Raw genomic sequence first — 18,784 nt, 5'->3', positions numbered from 1 at the left:
AGCGGGCCGGGCCCCGACCTGCAGGCACAGGGTCAGCGGGCCGGGCCGGGCCGGGCCCCGGTGCGCCCCCCCGTCCTCCCCGCGCCGCCCTACCTCCGTCCAGCCCCAGGCGCCGCAGCTCCTCGGCGCGTTCCCGCAGCTGCTCCGTGGGCAGCCGCAGCAGCGCCGGGCTCTGCTCCAGCAGCGCCAGGGCGGCCTCGGCGCTCAGCCCCAGCAGCAGCAGCTGCGCCGCCACCGCCTCGCGGCGCTCGGGGCCGAGCCGGGGCTGCAGCCCCTGGAGCCGCCGGGCCTGCTCCTGGCTGAAGCCCATGGCCCGCAGCGCCGCCGCCTCCCCGCAGCCGCGGCGGGGGCACGGCCAGAGGGCGGCGAGGAGCGCCCGCCCCGCCACCACCGCCCGCACGGCCCCGCACGGCACCGGCAGCAGCAGCCCCGGCATGGCCGCGGCCCGGGCCCGCGGGGAGCAGGCGGGAAGGCCCCGCCGCGCTGCTCCGCCCCCGCCCTGTGGGCAGCGCCGGGCAACGGGGAGGAGCGGCAGGGTGGGAGCCCGGCCCGGCGCGGGTGTCCAGACCCGGCCTCCCCGGGCGTGCAGGGCTGCCTTGCTCGGGGCAGAGCAGAGCGGTACCGCGGGCGGAGCGCCGTGCCCGCTGCCCATGGCCCGCAGAGGCGATGACCGGGTCATCTTCCCCGCCCGGGCCGGAGCCGAAGCACAGCCCAAGCGCGGTGCTACAGAACACAGGGTACCGGGAAGGCAGCTAGTTATGTGTTCGGATGGAGACAGCAGAGTCCAAAGCCGGACTCAGAGCTAATCTTTAGTAATTTACCTGGCTTTAAGCTGAGTCCTGTTGCTTCTCCGCAGAGCTGCTGTCAGACAGCGGCTGCAGCCAGGCAGAACTGCTGCCTCTCCCGGCACTTCCTCCCAAGCAGCCTAACCCTGAGCTGCATCCCAATATGTTCCTGTTACCTGTGTCTCAATCAAATTCTGTTGAATCTATTTTTTCTTTCCAACATCTTTGTCTCATCAAAATCAAGGCCTACTTTCTTGGATATAGAGAGGACTCTGACATAAAAAAAAGACATAACCACCCCAGCCCCCCGCCCCCAAATTATGATTACGTGTCTGTTTTTAAGGCTCCTTTGCGAACACATACTCCAGAAAACACCCAGAGGTATTATCACTAATTTATTCATTCACTTTTTAGAAAGATACGAAAACTACATATAAAAAGTAAAAGCAGACAATAAATATATATTCTGAGTTATGGACAATTTGAACAACATTAAAATCTTGGCCTCACAGCTTTGAAGCATGTCCTAGGTAAGAACACTAATAAACTGGGCACACGTGGGTATCAGCAGGCGACCTTCGGTTGGGAACTATCCCGCTAACACAGTTCAGGCTTCTATAAATCCTTGCTGGATGAAGAAGCCTTCAGGAGGTGGTCTCACCTGGCTCAGCAGAGATGTACACCTCTGCCCAGGTGTAATCAGCCAGGTTCACGGGTTGCCGCAGCCAAGGATCCTCGGCTAGCACAGCTAGAGTCGTGCGCTGCTCTGGAATGGGGTGCAGAAGCCCAGCCATGAGATCCATGAGACCTGGGCAGAGACAGCAGAGGGATGGCTCAGGCTGTATTTTAGACAAGCTGGGAATGTGAGATATGGTTTATATTCAAAGATTGACCAGTTGCCCAAACTCTGCTGCACTGAGCAGCTTTTAAAATCATCACAGAGCACACTGGGGAGCTTCTTTTCAGGCTTCCCCTTTACTCGTGGTGAAAAAACACTGCTTATACTTTCCGACTCCTTTAAAACAGAGATCTGCTCCTTTAAAAAGGCAAATGGAAAGAGCTCACCATCTGACACAGGGCGAGGAGGATTCAGGACAGCTGCCAGGGCCTCCTCCAGCTCACAGAAGGGATTCTCCCCAAGCACCAAGGTGTAAAGGGTGATGCCAAGGGACCACATCTCCAGCTCGGGGCCATGGTACCTGTGCAGAGATAAGCTTGCCTAAACTCAGATTGCAAGTATATACCTATCTGCAAAAGAAAGTAAAAAGAAAAAAGGAGGCTGATAGCCCTTTTCCCCAATTTTTATTTTAACATGGGAAGTTTGTGAGAATTCTAAGCAGTTTCTCATGTGTTTGAGAAGTCTGCATTATCCTTCTCCAGGAAATAAAACCACCACAGAATGGCCAACCAGTTTCTGTTGATGAGTGTGTGTAACATGTACCCAGACTTCCACACACGTAAGCTGGTGACAAGAGAACTTACCCCTACAACTTCTTCACTATAAGCCAAAACTATCAAGTAAATATTTAACTGGAAGAGCAAACAGGTCCCCCCAGCCCTTTCAAAACAAAGGAATTCCATCTGAGAAAACGTGACAGTTCCTTCACACAGCAACAGGGAGAACTCCCAGGGCAGAGCTGCTTGCTTCACCTTCCATCTCATTCCCAGTGGGAATTTCCTCTCCTCCTGGCATTGCTTCTTCCCCCCCCACTCTGTTATGAGGAGCTGCCTGAAGGACCAACGAAAACAGCAGTGAAGTGGGAGCAAGATACATACAGGCACATCCAATTACTGCAGGTACCACCCTGGGATGGGGAGTCTTCCTTGTGGAGCAGGTACAGGACTGTCAGCTGCTAGGTACAGAGTACTTGGAGAGGGAAAGAAGAGGGAAGAGACAGCCAAGATTCAGGCAGCACATCCAAAACAGCAGCAAGAGAAGTTGCAAGGGAAGAATCCTCGAGTCCCAAGGAGCACAAAAATCAATGGGGAGATGACCAAGGATTAAACTGCAAAAATTCAAGTACAGGGAAGCGCGTAGGAAAGGAGAGAACACAAAAGATGAGAGTGTGAGAATACAAGGCACAGACACACAAGGCAGGTGCTATTGACAGCAATACTTGCTTACACCACCTCTCTAAAAGAGCAGCTTTTGGTGGAGAAAGCCTGACAACAGACTTAGAAACAACTTTGTACGTATTCAAGCTTTTACAACTGATTTCTGTCACCACAGTGCCCTACTTTGTATGCACTCAAACTTTCACAAGCGACTTCTGTCACTGCAGTGCCTTGAATCTTGCTGCAGTTCCCTGTGGTTGGATACTCTAGCAGAGTTCCAACGGCACAGCAACTTGGCTTCTCTGTTCCAGCCCTGCAGGCATGGGTTTTTGGTGTGATGGCACAAAAATAACTTTTCAGAGGGTTACATACGGTTTGCCAGACAGCACTTCTGGTGAGCAGTATTCAATTGTCCCACAGAAGGTATAAAACAATTTCCCAGGTTCCAGGTAGGCAGCTGAACCAAAGTCCACTAATTTAATTGTGAAATCTTCAGCAATGACAATGTTTTCATCCTTGATATCTCTGTGAAGGATGTTCCTACAGTGGAGGTACCCGACAGCTGAGACAAGCTGAAAGAGGAGTAAAGAACTAGGTGTTACTACATAGAGGTGTCCTGGATAATCGATGTGGCATCGCAGTATTCCAAGAGTCACATTTTGGCTTGTTTTGACACCATCTAAACAAGATATACATCCTAATTATGGTAACTGGAAATGATCCCAGGTCCGCCTGCCAGCATTGCTGCAGTGGGTGCTGCAATGCTCTTGGGAGAGACAATTACAAAAGGCTTTGCTTGCTTTCCTCTCACAAATGTGCAGGAGGAGGGCATGCTGCAGTCATGATGTGATTGGTTTTTTTGGTGAGAAGCTTCAGAACTCACTGCTACAATCCTGCAGGTTACTCTATTTTTATCCCAGCTTCGTCTGGAGGGTCTTTTGGCTTCTCCAGAAGGATATTACTGTGAACCTCCCATACTGCAGGATGACAAAGCATTTAAGAGAACAGTTTGGTATAAATAATATAGTCGCTCCTAAATTCCATTCCTCTTCCTGCACAATTCATGCATTAGTGCCATAATCAAGGATAGCATCAGAATGATACCACCTTGGAGACATTCGTGATCCTTGCAATGCATTTAACAAGAAAAGCAGATGGCTGAGGGAGAAAAGTTTCTATTTATAATCCTCTGCAGAGAAATGCTGTACAGATCTGAGAGAACAAGGCAGCCCTACAAACTGCAGGCTGGGTTAGGGAAAGGGCTGATCTGTCACAAGGCTAAAGGGACATCAACACTCCAGGTGAGGGGAGGGTGGGCAAGGCAGGGATGTGGGGGAGGTGAGAATGTGCATAACTATTCCTGCATACCACAGAGCATGGAATTTACTCCAAAACTCATGAGGGGGAGTTACTTGGGGACTGCTGCTGCGGTTAACTCACTGAACAAAGGACAATTCAGCTCTCAATCACCTACTGGGCAAGCTCCTGGCTCACAGGAAAACTACCCTGAGTTACTTTGCATTATGCCAGTCTAAAATCCAAGAGAACTTCTTGATTTAAAGAACAGAGCCCTTTACCCCTGTAACCAATCTAAACAAAGCACTGAACTAAGTGAAAATGTGGCTTTTTGTGGAGCTTGGGGCAGCTTCTCTGAGCTTTCTTCCTCCCTCAGAGAAAATGTGACTACTACATGAATGGCATCCTGGCGACAGGGGCTGTGTTCTGCCCCAGTCACAGCTGAGGGGCCATGGCTCCACTGGAAACCCTTACAGGCAGTAAGGTCCTGCAAAGGCTTCTCTGTTACAAGTTTCTAGGTAAACCTTAACGAGGGTTCTTCAGGCAGCATTTCAATCAGTCCTACAGACCGACGAGGAAAGGTTCTGCAGGTATCGAACATGACTCCAATTCAGCACACCAGCTGATTAGCCTGTATGAAATGAAACAGGGCCCTGGTTCTTATATTAGCCAAATCTTACCTGCATGTAGCATTTGTGTTCTCACCTGTCTGAATATATAACTGGCTAATGGCTCATCCAAGTTGGGCTGATTATCAATGAATGTGAAGAGATCCAGACCCGAGCCATGCTTCTCCATCACCAGCTGGAAAAAGCATTCATTTTCAAATACATCCAGCACCTATAAATAACAGACTGGTTTAATCACGTGCTTCATCCTCAAACAGCCTTTTTTTTTTTTTTTTTAATAAACACTGCTCTCCTCTTGGAGATTTAATTGATGTATATTATAATCTTCAAAGTCTCATTTCACTGAGCACAAACGTTTCTTGAAGAGAGTACAGAGCTAAAACCGAGAGCAGAATTAAACCTAAGAGGAATTTGCTTTCTGAAGAAAAAAAAGCAACCCCAAAACCAACAACCCCAAACCAAACAGGACGAAGCAAGATATGTATCCAGATTATTTACTCGAGTTGTACATGTTCAGATGTGACATCACACTTCTGAGATACGCTTATTATCATCTTGAAATAGTGTACAGGCTTTTTTTCTGTTAAGAGTCACATCTTCAGATCAGTTTGGGGTAAAAGTGTCAAAGCAAGTGATAGTCTGCTGTGACAAACACTCCTAAACAAAGCAGGACAGATAGGTTCCTTTCTTTCCTGAAAAGGCAGACTCAGTGCAGGATACTTCACTCCTGAAGAGGAACAGGAGACACCAAGTATTCAAATGAACCACCTGATGCAAACTGCATTCACTCCAAGCCACTGTACCTTAATGATACTGGGGTGCTGCAGCTTCAGTAGGATTGCAATTTCTTGAGTGACTCTCCCCAGCTCAGGATCATCTACCCAGCAGTCCTCCAGCACCCTCTCCTTCCAGATGAACTTCACGACAACCTACACAGACAACAGCATTCAGCATCGCCTGCAAAAGCACCACTTTGAGTGTCAGGTAAGCTAATCTCCAGGAACTCAGTCACTCATATTACTAGAAGGATAGAAGCAACCCAATGTGAATAGCTACAATATCTTTAAACATCTTTAAAGTAATTTAATCCTAGAAGCCAAATGATGCACATAAATGCACGTATTTATTGCTGTTCTGAATTCCAAAGGCTTTGACAGGCCAGCTGTCTTATCAACCAGTTACAGCAGCGGTGGCACAGGGGTACAATGGAGGGAAATGAGCACTTAACATCCCTGCAGAGAAACATGAGAGCTTGCTGATACTTCTGCTGATAAAGAAGAGGGTCCCATAACAAACATCTCTACTCCACATCCTTGAGTCATGGCAGGATAAAGACTTTGAGGTTTGCCATTTTCTCTAGTAACAGAAGAGTAAAACCTGTAATTCTGTTCAGCTTATGTTAACTTCTTTCAACAGGTTCAATTAGCTACATTCATCAGTTCATTAGCTACATTCATCAGTTCATTAGCTCATTCTGCACCCGTTGTCTCCCATTCACACACCAATGCAAATATTTTGCTGTCCTGTTTCCATGAGGTTTGCTTTCTCAGATTTCTGTTTAAACGAAGCAAAACCCCAAACTACCAAAGAGAAGCTTTTAATAGTGCAGTGTTGACAGAATATGAACACTCTAACCTTTCAGTTTTCATCCTAAATAATTATTGCAGTAGAGCTAAAAGAAATACTTCACCTCCTGATGATCTTTCTTGCTCCTGGCAGTCCAGACGAAGCCAAAAGCGCCTTTGCCAATAAGACTGAGAGTGTTGTAATTTTTTGCATATTCTCCCTCACATGCTCTTAATCCTTCGAGCTCTTCAGCTCTTCGGGAATTATTGAAATGTGAAGTTGATCTGATGGCCTAGGTACATATATACAGGTTACAGTAGCAAGAAAACAAAATGAGCAAGCCACGGGATCATGTTTATAAAGTGAATAAATACTGAAAAGAACAGACACATCTGCAAGAATTGCTAGAAGGAGAAATCTTTGGTTATGATAGCGACAACCATCACCAGACAAGTCAAGTACAGCTCTAATCTGCAGTACATTTCAACACACAGCAGTTCCTTGGAGTCTCCTGCAGTTTGGAACAGTGTTGTTCAAGTTGGAAAGGTAACTACACTAAACTGCACACCAGAAATGTTACGAAACAGCAATTTGAAACCTTTTCTTTTTAAGGTAAAAGTAGGAAAACAAAGAAACAGAAATATCCACCCCACCACCTCATGACGTTAATTTGAAAAACTTTTTGACTTGAGCTTCAACTTAACAATCAAACAAGGAAAGAAATGCTCAGTATTCAAAGATAGGATTTCTTACTTCTCCAAGACTGTTTGTAGAAAGATCAGCAACAGACTGGGCAGAGCTTGCTAGGCTGGAGAGCAAAAGCTGAGTCTTTGCTACAGCTTCCTTCTGGCTCTGTGAAAGGTCTTTCACCACCCAGACACAGAAAAGTACAGAGGGGTCCTGCAGTTCTGCACATTTCACCTCAAAGAGTATACCTGTAGGAACAGGTGAGGAAGTTAAAATGGTAGAATCCAACTTCAGTGTTTAGCAAGACCACAGACATTTTAGGACAAAATTCTGAGCTCTTAACAAAGAGCTATTTATTTGGGGAACACCTGCTCACTAAAGAACCATCAGAGGGGCTGACACCAGCATGGCTATTCTAGAGGTACCTATCAGCTCCCACCACAGCTCCCACCTCCAGCAGAAACTTTTGTCAGGGTCCAGTTGTGATTATTCATTTTGCATTATTATTCTAAATTACATAAAAATGGAGATGTTTCAGCTTTACAGTGGATTTTTTACAGTGTATTTTTCTGTTCAGAAAAAGTTATCAGGTTCAACCTTTTTAATTGTGTTTTAAGAATATTTCTGACTTTTCAATAGGGATTAATTTCTTAATAACTTTGTATTTTATACCACCTCCTTTTCTAATATCCTCTGAATAGACTTAACTACTGATTTTTCTTCTAGATGCTTTTTCCTTCCTCTCCACTGTGAGCTTTTAACCATAACTGTCTGCCTTCTGCAAAAATGTGGGTGAAAAACAGGACCCTGGTAAAAGTTTTGGGAAGGGGAGAAGATTTAACTTACTGAACTGTGAACCGTCTCTGTGACAGCAATTCCCAGTGTAGCTGCCTTCCAGGATCTCCCAGATCAAAGGAGCTGCTGGATTCAGCCTTCCTTCTCGTTTCACCGGGGTTGATGTTACTTTTCTCTCCATATTTTGCTGCCCCTGCAGCTGACTGAGTCCTTCAGGCCCACCTTTGCCTTTCTGGGGATTTCTGCCAACGTTGTGCCCCACAGTTTCTGCAAGAGTTTCAGCTTTCTCAGGAAATGCTTTGGAGGATTCTTCAGAGTTTTGTAAATGCCTCTGGAAGGCCAGCCACCCAGAACCAGCTTCTGTGGCAACACCACTCAGCAGCTGCTTTCCTTGACCAGTGGAAAAAGTGCTGTTTGTGTCAGTTAGCATATTGGAGTCTACTGCATCAGACGAGCATGCTCCTGCAAGAGCTGCAGTAATACCTAAAGAATTGTCTGAGTTCCCCTTGACACAGGTATTCAGACCCAGTACCTCAAGACCAGAGCAAATACAGTTCAGTTCAGTGTCTGATTCTTTAACATCTTCAGAGGTTGTGGCAACTCCTGGTGCAGAAGCTCTGTGACCCACTTTATTTGCCGCACAAACATCACAGACAGTATTTCTTTCATGTGCAAAGAAGGCTGGAGCATCATTTAGCAGGCAGTTTTCAACAACGATGTGCTCAAGGCTGGAATGCTCTGCATCACACCTCCAGTTTGTTTTTGATGCCTGACCTGTAACCACGTGGCTTTGAAAGTCTTGCCTGCAGTCCAGTGCTGTCCCTGGCCATGGCTCATCCATTGTTGGTGTTCCAGGTGAGTCACAGGTAACAACAGAAGGCAGCTTCACTGGGCCATAGGATGAGGTATTTAGAATGTCTTCTAGCCTAGAAATAACATGCAACCAGAGAGGATCTTTTGAGAATTATTTGATCCTGAAGTTTCCACTGTTCTACACTGTTCCACTGCTCTGATTGGGTCAAGGCAGGTTTTGGGATAAGGCTCTCTGGTGGGCTGACAGCCCATCAGTAAGCAAGGCTGTTCTCACTGCAAAGATTCACAGTTGACAGCGACATCATGGTGCCAAAAGAATGAGAAAACTGTCCTGCTGTATCCTACCTACTCTTGTTACCATAGTCACTATTTGAAACCTGGACCAATTGTTTTAAGTTTGAAAGAAAAAGGCAGAAAGCTGTTGGCACAGGCATCCAAAATCCTAACAAATTTTCCAAATAAGAGCAGGTACACTCAAATGGCACTCTTTCCCTATGGATAATTTCCTTCTCTAGCTTAGCTTAATTTCTAAATATAGATCATAGATCATTTCCCATCACAAAAAAAAAAAAGCCAGTACACATGGCAGGATACTTCCAGTTCTGAGAACAGGAGATCCCTTTTCTGTCCAACAGGAGGTGGATGTCCCCACCCATCAGTTTAACCAGGGTTCACTGAAGTCCAAGGTATTGCACAAGGTGTTTTGCAAACATCTCCATTAGTAAAAAAGCAGCGGAGAAAAACAATAAAGCAGAGCATTTACAACCTAAGTGTGATATGAGAGACATAAATCCAGGAGAGCACCAACAGTGGGACTGTCAGTCTCTTTAAAAAGCAGCAAAAACTGTGCTGGAATAGTCTATACCTTAAAATGGACAGTAAATACTGTCTGAGGGTTAGAATTTTTAAGGCTTAAAATTTGACTTACAGTAACCCATGAGCATCATATATGTACTTGTACAGAATTTCTAACCTTGTAACAGGAAAAAGACCTGGAAAGGTAGAATAAAAATGGCTGGACTTCAGTAACACAGTACCCTGTTTTAATGGATGACCTGACAGTTACACTGAGCAACAAAAAGAATAACATTTAGAATTCACCCCAGGTAATCTGGCTTCAGTGCAACACCAGCTTGAAGGAGATAAACATCCACTGTTTATGATGTAGTGAAGGCAGAGCCTAATTACCTTCCCTAGTCTGGGTGAAGCATTTGGTCCCCTTTAGAGCTGTAATTCCTGTAACTTTACAATGGTGGGTTGTGCAGATCCAAATAAAAATCTAAGGTAGGCAAAGCTCTGCCTGTCTTGCAAACACCACTCAGATTCTAAAGACAACAAAATGTGGAAGGCCTTTGTTGCACCTTCCCACAGACATCACGCTGGTGAAAAAAACAGGTTTTGCTGGTGATTGCCACCACAGCTCTTCATTTTCCCAAGTGAATATGCAGTTCATGAAATGCCTACCTATTAGTGGGGGTGGATGCCACTTCAGGAGGTGAGGGAGGAGAAAAGAAACCAGTCCCCTTCTTTTGTTTATTCTCATCATGTAATAATTTGTCATCTTTGTGTCTCTGTTCCAATTTCTGCTCTTCATCTTGTGACAGAAGGTGTGCTAAAGATGCAGCCAAGGAGCTGCTGTCTGTACCAGAGAGGAAACAAAACCATACCAACTTAACCTTTTATATTTAGTCTTCAGAGGCTATAATGGTTAAAAATAAACTTGGAACTGCCTCAGTCTGTCTTGTCCCTAAGGAATTGAGTATAAAAGGCTTGACTAAGGCAAAACAGTCCAAATATGAGCATTCCACTCTACTTCATTTTTAGAAATCATCACATGCAGCAATCTACATGTTTTAGGGCTGACAAAATTTGCTTTTCTATCAGAGCTCTTGGACAGGTATTGGTATCATGGGTTAGCTGCTTGAACTGAAGTTCAGAGACCTAAAAAAAGCCCAATAACATATAGAGACTGGAATTAAAATGATCACACAAATAGCAGCAGCAAAAAAAAAAAAAAGTCCAAACCACACACATATACTGTCCATTCCAAACACATAAAATTACAAGGTTTGTACTGGATTTATATAATTCACTGAAGCTGTAAGATAAAAAAAGTACACCATCTAAATATGTTTGAAAGAACAGGACACAAAGTTCTTTCGTTTTCCAGCGATAACAGATCAGAAGTGAAAACATGAGTTTGAAAGATGAAGCAAACCAAGTATTGTTGCTGCAGAAGAAAGTAATGAGCAATGAGATCTGAATCTAGAACAATCCTTCCATTAGTAAAGGCTGAGTGCCAACAATGCTTGCTCACTGAAGAAGTGAATTATTCCTAGATTAGTGGCATCATTTCATCAAAGAACTACCTAAGAAACATTCTAGGAACTCTTCTTTGTTCCAGTGGGGTGCATTGGTTTCAATGCAGATGTGCATTTCTAAGCAAAGAGAAAAAGAAAAGGGGGAAAAAAAGAAAAGGAGGAAAAAACGAAAGGAGACAAAACCAGCAGAAGAGATCTCCTGCAATATGGATGAAAGTGTGCACTTGTTCTCTGTGTTGGGCTGAGCTAGCTGGAAAGACAGATTTGGAAACATGAGGCTTCTCTGCTTCTGTTTATTCCTGTTGTGTTTAGAGAAGTAAAATTTTGATACATTTTTCATAAATGCAGCAAACTGCATCAGAAGAATATGTGATGCTTCCCTAACTGAAACACCACAGCAACATAACATTAAATATTAGCCAGCAACACAAGCCAATTCAGAAGAATATTAGATTTTTCCCTTAAAATATTGATCCTAAGCATCTACAGCCCTGCTGCAGTATAGTCACAAAAGCTGTATTTTACACATCTTAAAATACTGAAGGATCCTAGCAGGGGAGGGAGGGGAAGTGCTTGTTAAACATAAAGCATTCTCTATTGACAGTGTAACTTCCAACTTGGAAATTCAGATTCATCTTCCTGGCAACAGAGAAGCACAATCTTAGGTGAATAATTCTCTTTACCTGAAGTTATAGTGGAAACCCAATTTAAAAACTGCACAGAGGGATGTTGCTTCTATGTCCCCATGTTTGTAGGTGAACCTCTAGTCCCTGCTCTTCCTCCCTTCCTTACAGCAGCCAAAGCCAGCTGGAGGGCAGGCAGCAACACCTGCAAAGAGGCACTCACCCTCTGTCCCCGTGGAGTCATCCAGAGGAGGGAAAGGCAAGGAACACTCACTGCTTCTCTCCATGTTGTTATAGAAACCGGGAATCAGGAATGTAATGTTCTAAAACAAAGAATGAAACCTTGTAAAACTAAGCCAGCGCTCCCAGAACGGGGGCAAATGCTAACAATCCATGTTTGTGAACCCGATTCTCATGGATAGCCAGGCAAAAGTGATCCACATGACTAAAGGAGAGCATAGGACTGTGCAGTTTGCTTTGGGCTACTTGAAATCCATACCTAGCTCCTCAGCACTGCAAGTCTCAGCAATTACAGCACGGGATTGGTGCTGTATCATCCTACACCTCACTTACGGGACATATGGAGCACAGAGGTTTTGTCAGAGACAACAGGGAGTGTAGAAGACAACTTCACAATTCCAACAGATATGCTGCCAGATGTAGCAGTCTTCTGGGAGGGTTTAAGCCTCTTGTCTTACCTTTCCCAACAGTTCTTTCTTCTCATAACCAAAGAGCATTAAAGCAAAACTATCGTTGATGCCACAGATGATTCCATCTGACTGGACAGTAATAAGACCACTGATGGTGGAAAAAACCACAACTGTAGCAGAGTACTGATAGCCTGGGAGAGAGCCTTCTGTCTGCAGAGTCCCATCCTTCTGCACCCTTGCTTGGTCCTCCTCCAAAAGGCTGACTTGCAGCTTTAAACTGAGAGGAAACACGTTACCCTCTCTGTATCGGCCTGCAGCTCGCTGGGTCCTGAGGTTCTAAATTAAAGCAAAAAAAACCAAACAACCAACCAAACAAAACTCAAACAGAAAACCTCTAACTAACCAAATGTTTTTTGCTTTATTCCAGTATTCACATAAAATGACACAGGAATTCTTAGGAAAAAGGAGCAGGAAAAGAAAAACAAACCAAACCTGTGAATATCAAAGTGAACAATATCTGGTTTTCTAAGGATTTGGAACCCAGTGTTGAACTCCTATATAAATATCTTGATGGTGAGGACCAGCCCATACTGCAGCTTTTCAGCAAATTAGGCATTCATGAGAAGGCCTCTTTAAACTCCCTAGATGCCCAGTTTCATGGCATTTGCAACATCTGGGTATTCTTTCACTCCTCAGACAGACATGATTAAAACAGACTAAAGAATTCAAAGGAACCTTAGAGGGCTTATAGAGACAGCACAGTGTCTTAAAAAGCCACAGTACTGGAGAAAAGTGTCTTTCACCAGGACAGATTCCACAGTGAGAGGTCAAGGCTTGGTCTCATTCCCAGTTAGGAACTCTTCAGACAGCAGCTCCACAAATAAGCAGCAAACCCTTTTCCAGGGGAATTAGGGTTTTCTCTGAAAAAGCTCTTTTCTGTTACATGAGGAGGGAAAATGCACATGCACACATGTGTTCCAAGTGGGAAGGCTATGGAAGAAATAAGGTTGGTGCTTATACTGTACCTTTGGGATTTTTTTGCCTAGAGGAGGGATCTGCACAGAAGGAATCAGGTCCTTTATGTGGAGCCCAACTACTTCTTCCAGTGTTGGGTAGCCATGGAGATGGGCAAAAAGGAGGTCACATGATGTAATCTCTCCCTTGGGAAGAAAATTTACAGGACTGTTAAAATTTTAGCATTTTAGCCACAGTCCACTCAATCCTTTGACAACGGTTTCTGCAAACATCTAAGCAAGGGAAGAAAATTTCATTCTGCAGTCCCTTGGTGGACACAACTCACTCAATAAAAGCAGACACAGCATAATGCAATACTCTGACATCACTGTGCAGGGAGCCTGCCCTTTTCCTGGGGGAGAGGCACAGGAGTCCAGCACTCCTCACAGAACTGTTCCTCAGCAAGCTCATCCCTTCACGAGAGCATCCACGCCACAAATAACCAACCCCCGGCCAAACCAACACTGCTCAAGTGTAAGATGTCCCTGAGGAGAGACAGCATAACCTCATGTGGGTTGCAAAACACATCAAGGAGAGCCACATGGGAGATCCATGCACAGGTCCTGCGTGCACAATCCCGGTTTCAGGCACTGCTATGGGCACAGCCCATGTTCACAAACAGCAATCTGTGCCTGCTGCCTTTTAGATACCTTCAGCTCACACATAAACTTGTCATCACAATGTCATCTGATTGTTAGGGAAACACTCACGTCAACCCTGAAGCAAACAGAAGCTGAAAGTCTTTCCACTGGTTCCAGCACAACCACACAACGCTGGGTGTCCTTGCTTCTTATTTGCCTCTGCCAGACTGAGACAGGGATCTTCTCGTTGAGGCGGCCTGTAACATCCATCTTTCCCCAGGAATCACAGATGGAGACATCACTTACTAAAACTGTGGTTACTTAGCAAGAATTTCAAAGAACAGTAAGGTACTGAGGCAAGATATCTCCCTGTCACTGTTAGAAAAACATTATTTCTTGGCTACTTCCTATTATTTTATGAGGAGAAACACAGTTTTAACGTAGAGACGAAAAGGTTTGAAAATAAATCACTGATCATACACAAAATGTTACTTGTATATCATCTCTCCCTGCCTGAGGAAGACTAAAGGCATTTCCTTCAGCATAATAAATGAGCCACTCTAACACCTTGCATTCAGTGAGAAGTGCCTCTGAGAGATGCCTCTCAGGATGCCCAGTGGTGCAAACGAACACTCCACGTTAGTAACATAGTGCTTACTTTGAGATGCAAAATCCAGTGGTTTAACTTCTTATGGGAGCAGATTCTTCTCAGATAAGAAAGTGTTTATTTATCTAATAGCCTGCAAGGTTTATATCAAGCCTTTTATGTGATCTTGACAGAATGGGTTTATGAATTAGACAGTGACTCCTATAAAGTACTTGGAATGGCTTGGAATTAGTGCCTCTACCAGATATTTGATTTTAATCTTGGGTTTCACTGAATCAAACTTATGTTTTTTCTTTCCCCCCGTATCCAACTGAGGATTCAGGAAGATAAAGCTCTAAGATACTGACAATTTCAGTACAAAAATAACACACCAGGAAGAATATGAGCTCATTTTCCAAGGATTTTCTACTGACAGCTCGCAACAGTAGCAAAAGAAAATAATGTTGAGACATTTCTCATGCAGTTCTCTTATAAACAACCCCATTCTAGGAAAAATATCCATTCTATTCTTTTGCACAAACTATGTGTTTTGGCACAGATATTTCACTGGCTTGTAACTTTATAATGTGCACAATGCAATTTAAGACAATTTATAATATATTTTTAAGGACCACACAACTGGGAACTTTTCCATAATAGACTTTTTCCACGTTAAGCAATTATATTGATTTAAGTTTTTTTAAAAATCTAATGTGCTTTAAGTTCTGATTTGGTCGAATTATGGTTTAAAAGTTTGCAGACGTGGGAATTCAAAGATGGTGGGGAATATTTCCTTGAACATTTCACCTACCACAGTTCCTGAAACCACCGATGACCATTCATAAGTTTTTAGGTACTCCTCACCCACAGCTTCCCACACCTCTTGACTGGGTTTGGATATCAAGTGGGACAGCTTTTGACCAATGAGTTCCTGACTACTGCACCCAAGCAGCTTGCAGGCTCGATCATTAGCCACTAAGATCTAGAAAAAAACAAACAAACAGAAAAAAACCAAACCAACACAAAGAATAAAAGCTGTAAGTTCTGTTAATAGACCATCATGTCCTCAGGCTGCTGCTTTAATGTCTTGTAATATCCCTTCCTCTTAGTGAAAATGGAGTGGTTCTTTAGAATTCTGAGTTCATTAAAGCTTCTTATTCTAGGACATATCTTCTTGGTTATGAGGTTTTCAGACATTGCTTTCCATTTAGGTTTCCTGCTTTCTTTTAACTGTAAGTCATTACATCCATGGAAGTAAAACTACAAAGCTGTACTTGCAAGCAAAGCCTGGGCAAGCCACAAAATCCTGTCCAGCCTCTAAAGTGTGCAGTGATTATACCAGCCACTGACACACTTGAGTCTGTGTTCACAGAGCAAGTCAGGATTAAATGCCTTTAAGAGGGGTAAACCCAAACTGCCAGTTCAAGCTAAAAAATGGCACAGATCTTTAAAGTTGTCAGGATTCAGTTTTAGATTCCTTTCAGGACAGAATCAGAGAAATACTTCCCAACATAAAAGGCATGTTTATTGGGGCAGATAAAGAGACCTTGTGCTACCACAAACACATCCCAGGGTTGGTACTTTACATAGAGGAGGCTTGAAGCACATTTTGCTTTTTCTTTCTTCCCTCATGCCACTTCACAGCTGCATTCTTATGGAATCACAGAATAATTTGGGCTGGAAGGGACCTTAACGACCATCCAGTTCCACTCCCCTGCCATGGGTAGGGATACTTTAGAACAAGTTGCTCCAAGCCCTGTCCAACCTGGCCTCGAACACTTCTAGGACTGGGGAGCCCACCTCCCTGGGCTGTTTGAAAAAAGACTCAAGACATCCATGCTTCTGCCATTGTATTGTATATTTTGCTAACTACAACCTGCAATGGAAATAAACTCGTCGTCAGTCTTTAGAAGACTGCTGAGCTGGAGCAGACTGCAAAATGCCTTCATAGCACTGATTACACGTAGGAATAACAGTCATTTTAGCCTGTCTGATGTCATACAACCTGCACCAGTTACAGAGAGCTTAGTGCAGCAAGAGTCCTGCAAATACCTCTGTTGTGCTGGCGTCCACGGTGAAGATGGCTTTGTTTGGGTTGCGTGCAGCAGCTGGGAGGTGCTGGCTGGATTCCTCCACAGCAGGGGCATGCAAAAAGGAGCAAGAAGCAGAACTTCCAATGGAAGCAGAGAGAGAGGTGGAATCCCACTGAGCCCACGAGTTATCAATTTTGCTGGAACAAATGTTACGAGCTGTCAGCGAAGACAAACAGTAAGAGCTCCATTTTTCCCCTAGGAAAAGAGAAAGATCAGCAATGTAGCTGTAACAGTCCAGGAGTGTCAGAGGAATGAATTAAAAAAAATAAAACAGACACACTTCTAATAAATGTATCTTTTGGAATCACAGCCACTGGAACGTGTAAAATCAGTCCACGGATTAAAAAAATTTGCCAAGATCCATAAGTTTCAACCAGACTACTTAACGCAGATTTTAAAGTGTTTTGAAATCTTTCAAATGAAAAATGAAACGGTTATTAAATAATTGCAGTAAACGCTCAAGCCCTTATTAAACACTGCATTTGTCAGAAGCCAGTTGTTCAGCTGTTCACACCGAAATACCTGTGCCCACACCAACGTTTCAAGCTACACAATGCCAAGTGATTGTACTAAAATTTTCAAAGGTTCTGCCTGTAAAGAACATTTCTCTAAGAAGGGGCATAAGCAGCCAAACACCATCACTCCAATCCCAAATCAGTAAGGAGCTTTGAAGGTTTAGCAGTACTGGAAGAAGCATTATGAACAGCTCATCAGAAGGACATTTCTGATTTTATGCAGTGCACACAGTATGAACATACCACGACAAAACAAGGAGACCTGTATCTGGACACACTGACAGAATCCAGCATAACAACATCTTTCTCCTCATTTGGAAATCTTTTGTGGTTTAGATAATTATAGAAGATGGCAAGGTGTTCCAATGGCAGGCAATAAAAGTTGCCCAGGGACAAGTACCATTGCAGAGCACCTATCTAGTAATGCTTTCCCTGTAAACTCTCCCAGCCTCCAGTAATCCACAGCTCAGGTGCTTATTGAACAAGTGTATCCTGGCAGATACTTAACACTGTCACCTCTAGGTTTGGGGAAGGGGAGGAGGAAGATCTGAAAGTTTCATGGAAACTCAATCTCACAGTACAATGCTCACCAGACAGAGATGCTCTAAGCCGACAGAGTCCAGAGAGACGACTTTTCCTGCTCTTGTTGCCCCAGGGGTAGGATCTACTTAGCTTACCAGAATCATTCAAGCAAGTAAGGACTAAACCCGCTGATGAAGGCAGAAGGCCTCCTTCAGAGGCGCTAAAAGCCTTGGCTGCCATGATCACGCTCTGGTTGCCACGCCGCACCCAGGGAGCTGCAACAGAAACAGAGGGAACTGAATCAGCCCGGCGGGCTGGCACTGATGCTGACAGGGAGCGGTGCCTTGGATCCCAAGGCACAGCCCTGTAAGTCACAGCAGTGCACCCCTTCCTTTCGTGTCCTGATCAGTGTTTGCCCTGTGCGGTGACTCGGCTGCCTTCTCGTTCTGCCCTGGTGGTGTAGGACACCTGTGACCGACATGTTTCTGCCGGATCTGCTGAGCACCCACCCAGCGCCCTCTCCCCGTTCCGGACGGTTTTAAAAGCAAAAGCTTTGGTACTCTGGGAAGCCACTTCCAGTTTTGAATCAGCAAGTGTGGCACAGCCTCCCTCCCCCTCCACCCCAAGAGCGCTGCCCGGGCCCCCGCGGCCCCACCAGGACAAGACAGCACGGCATGGCACAGCACAGTACGGCACGGCACAGTACGGCACGGCAGAGCACGGCACGGTTCGGTTTGGTTTGGTTTGGTTCGGTTCGGTTCGGTCCGGTCCGGTCCGGTCCGGTCCGACCCCCGCGCTCAGGGGGCCGCCACGGCCGCGGGGCGCCAGGGGGGCGGGACACAGCGGCCGCGTCAGCCAATAGGCAAAGGCGTTGTGAGAATGGCACGGAGGTGAGCCAATGGAACGCCAGCGCGGGAAAAGGCAAAAGAGATTTGTGTCTCCCGCCGTCCCTCCCTCCCCTTCTCCGCCGCCGCCGCACGCGGGGCCCAGCGCCCCGGGCTGCCGGCCCGGAGCAGCACAGCCGACCTGCTCCGGGGGCGGAAGGCTGCAGGTGGGCAGCGATCCTCCGAAGGATTTGAAGGCAGAAGCGCGCAACCCGTCCGGCCTGAGGCGCTGGTGGGGAGGAAGCAGGTCCCCGGATACCTCCCGCCCCGCCCGCGGGGAACTACAGCTCCCAGGAGGCTGCGGGGCGCAGCTGGCGCGCGTGCGCACGAAGGAAGGACAACAGCCGGGGCGCTGCCCTGCCCCCTGGG

At 45.5% G+C, this 18,784-nt stretch overlaps 2 protein-coding genes across 5 annotated transcripts in view; both read right to left on the bottom strand.

Annotated features, from left to right (window-relative positions):
- Positions 1–416, bottom strand: part of MTERF4 (mitochondrial transcription termination factor 4) — a 1,319-nt gene extending 903 nt beyond the window's left edge. Inside the window, exon 1 of the mRNA XM_027661834.1 lies at positions 94–416. Within this exon, the coding sequence (XP_027517635.1) occupies positions 94–310 (217 nt within the window). The 5' untranslated portion in view covers positions 311–416. The remainder of the gene's footprint in view (positions 1–93) is intronic.
- The window catches only part of PASK (PAS domain containing serine/threonine kinase), an 18,877-nt gene extending 145 nt beyond the window's left edge, over positions 1–18,732 (bottom strand). Inside the window, exons 1-18 of one of the 4 annotated variants that reach the window (XM_027661833.1) lie at positions 17,921–18,123; positions 17,600–17,806; positions 16,454–16,689; positions 15,213–15,383; positions 13,945–14,085; positions 13,246–13,380; positions 12,269–12,556; positions 11,794–11,893; positions 10,091–10,265; positions 7,865–8,745; positions 7,085–7,266; positions 6,456–6,623; positions 5,569–5,694; positions 4,842–4,976; positions 3,213–3,412; positions 2,436–2,514; positions 1,851–1,984; positions 1,476–1,593 (exon numbers count right to left, since the gene is read on the bottom strand). In XM_027661833.1, coding sequence (XP_027517634.1) covers positions 1,904–1,984; positions 2,436–2,514; positions 3,213–3,412; positions 4,842–4,976; positions 5,569–5,694; positions 6,456–6,623; positions 7,085–7,266; positions 7,865–8,745; positions 10,091–10,265; positions 11,794–11,893; positions 12,269–12,556; positions 13,246–13,380; positions 13,945–14,085; positions 15,213–15,383; positions 16,454–16,689; positions 17,600–17,771 — 3,270 coding nt within the window. In that variant the 5' untranslated portion in view covers positions 17,772–17,806; positions 17,921–18,123 and the 3' untranslated portion in view covers positions 1,476–1,593; positions 1,851–1,903. Of the gene's footprint in view, positions 1–821; positions 1,594–1,850; positions 2,515–3,212; positions 3,413–4,841; positions 4,977–5,568; positions 5,695–6,455; positions 6,624–7,084; positions 7,267–7,864; positions 8,746–10,090; positions 10,266–11,793; positions 11,894–12,268; positions 12,557–13,245; positions 13,381–13,944; positions 14,086–15,212; positions 15,384–16,453; positions 16,690–17,599; positions 17,807–17,920; positions 18,124–18,557 lie in introns of those variants that run through there. The other 3 variants (XM_027661832.1, XM_027661831.1, XM_027661830.1) reach the window with 3 other exon arrangements.
- Positions 18,733–18,784: the final 52 nt, after the last annotated feature.

This window comes from Corapipo altera, unplaced genomic scaffold (genome assembly GCF_003945725.1).
Source record: "Corapipo altera isolate COAL_440 unplaced genomic scaffold, ASM394572v1 175, whole genome shotgun sequence".
Taxonomy (NCBI): Eukaryota; Metazoa; Chordata; class Aves; order Passeriformes; family Pipridae; genus Corapipo; species Corapipo altera.
Note: the sequence above shows the minus strand (reverse complement) of the source record. Positions and strands in the feature narration are given on the sequence as shown.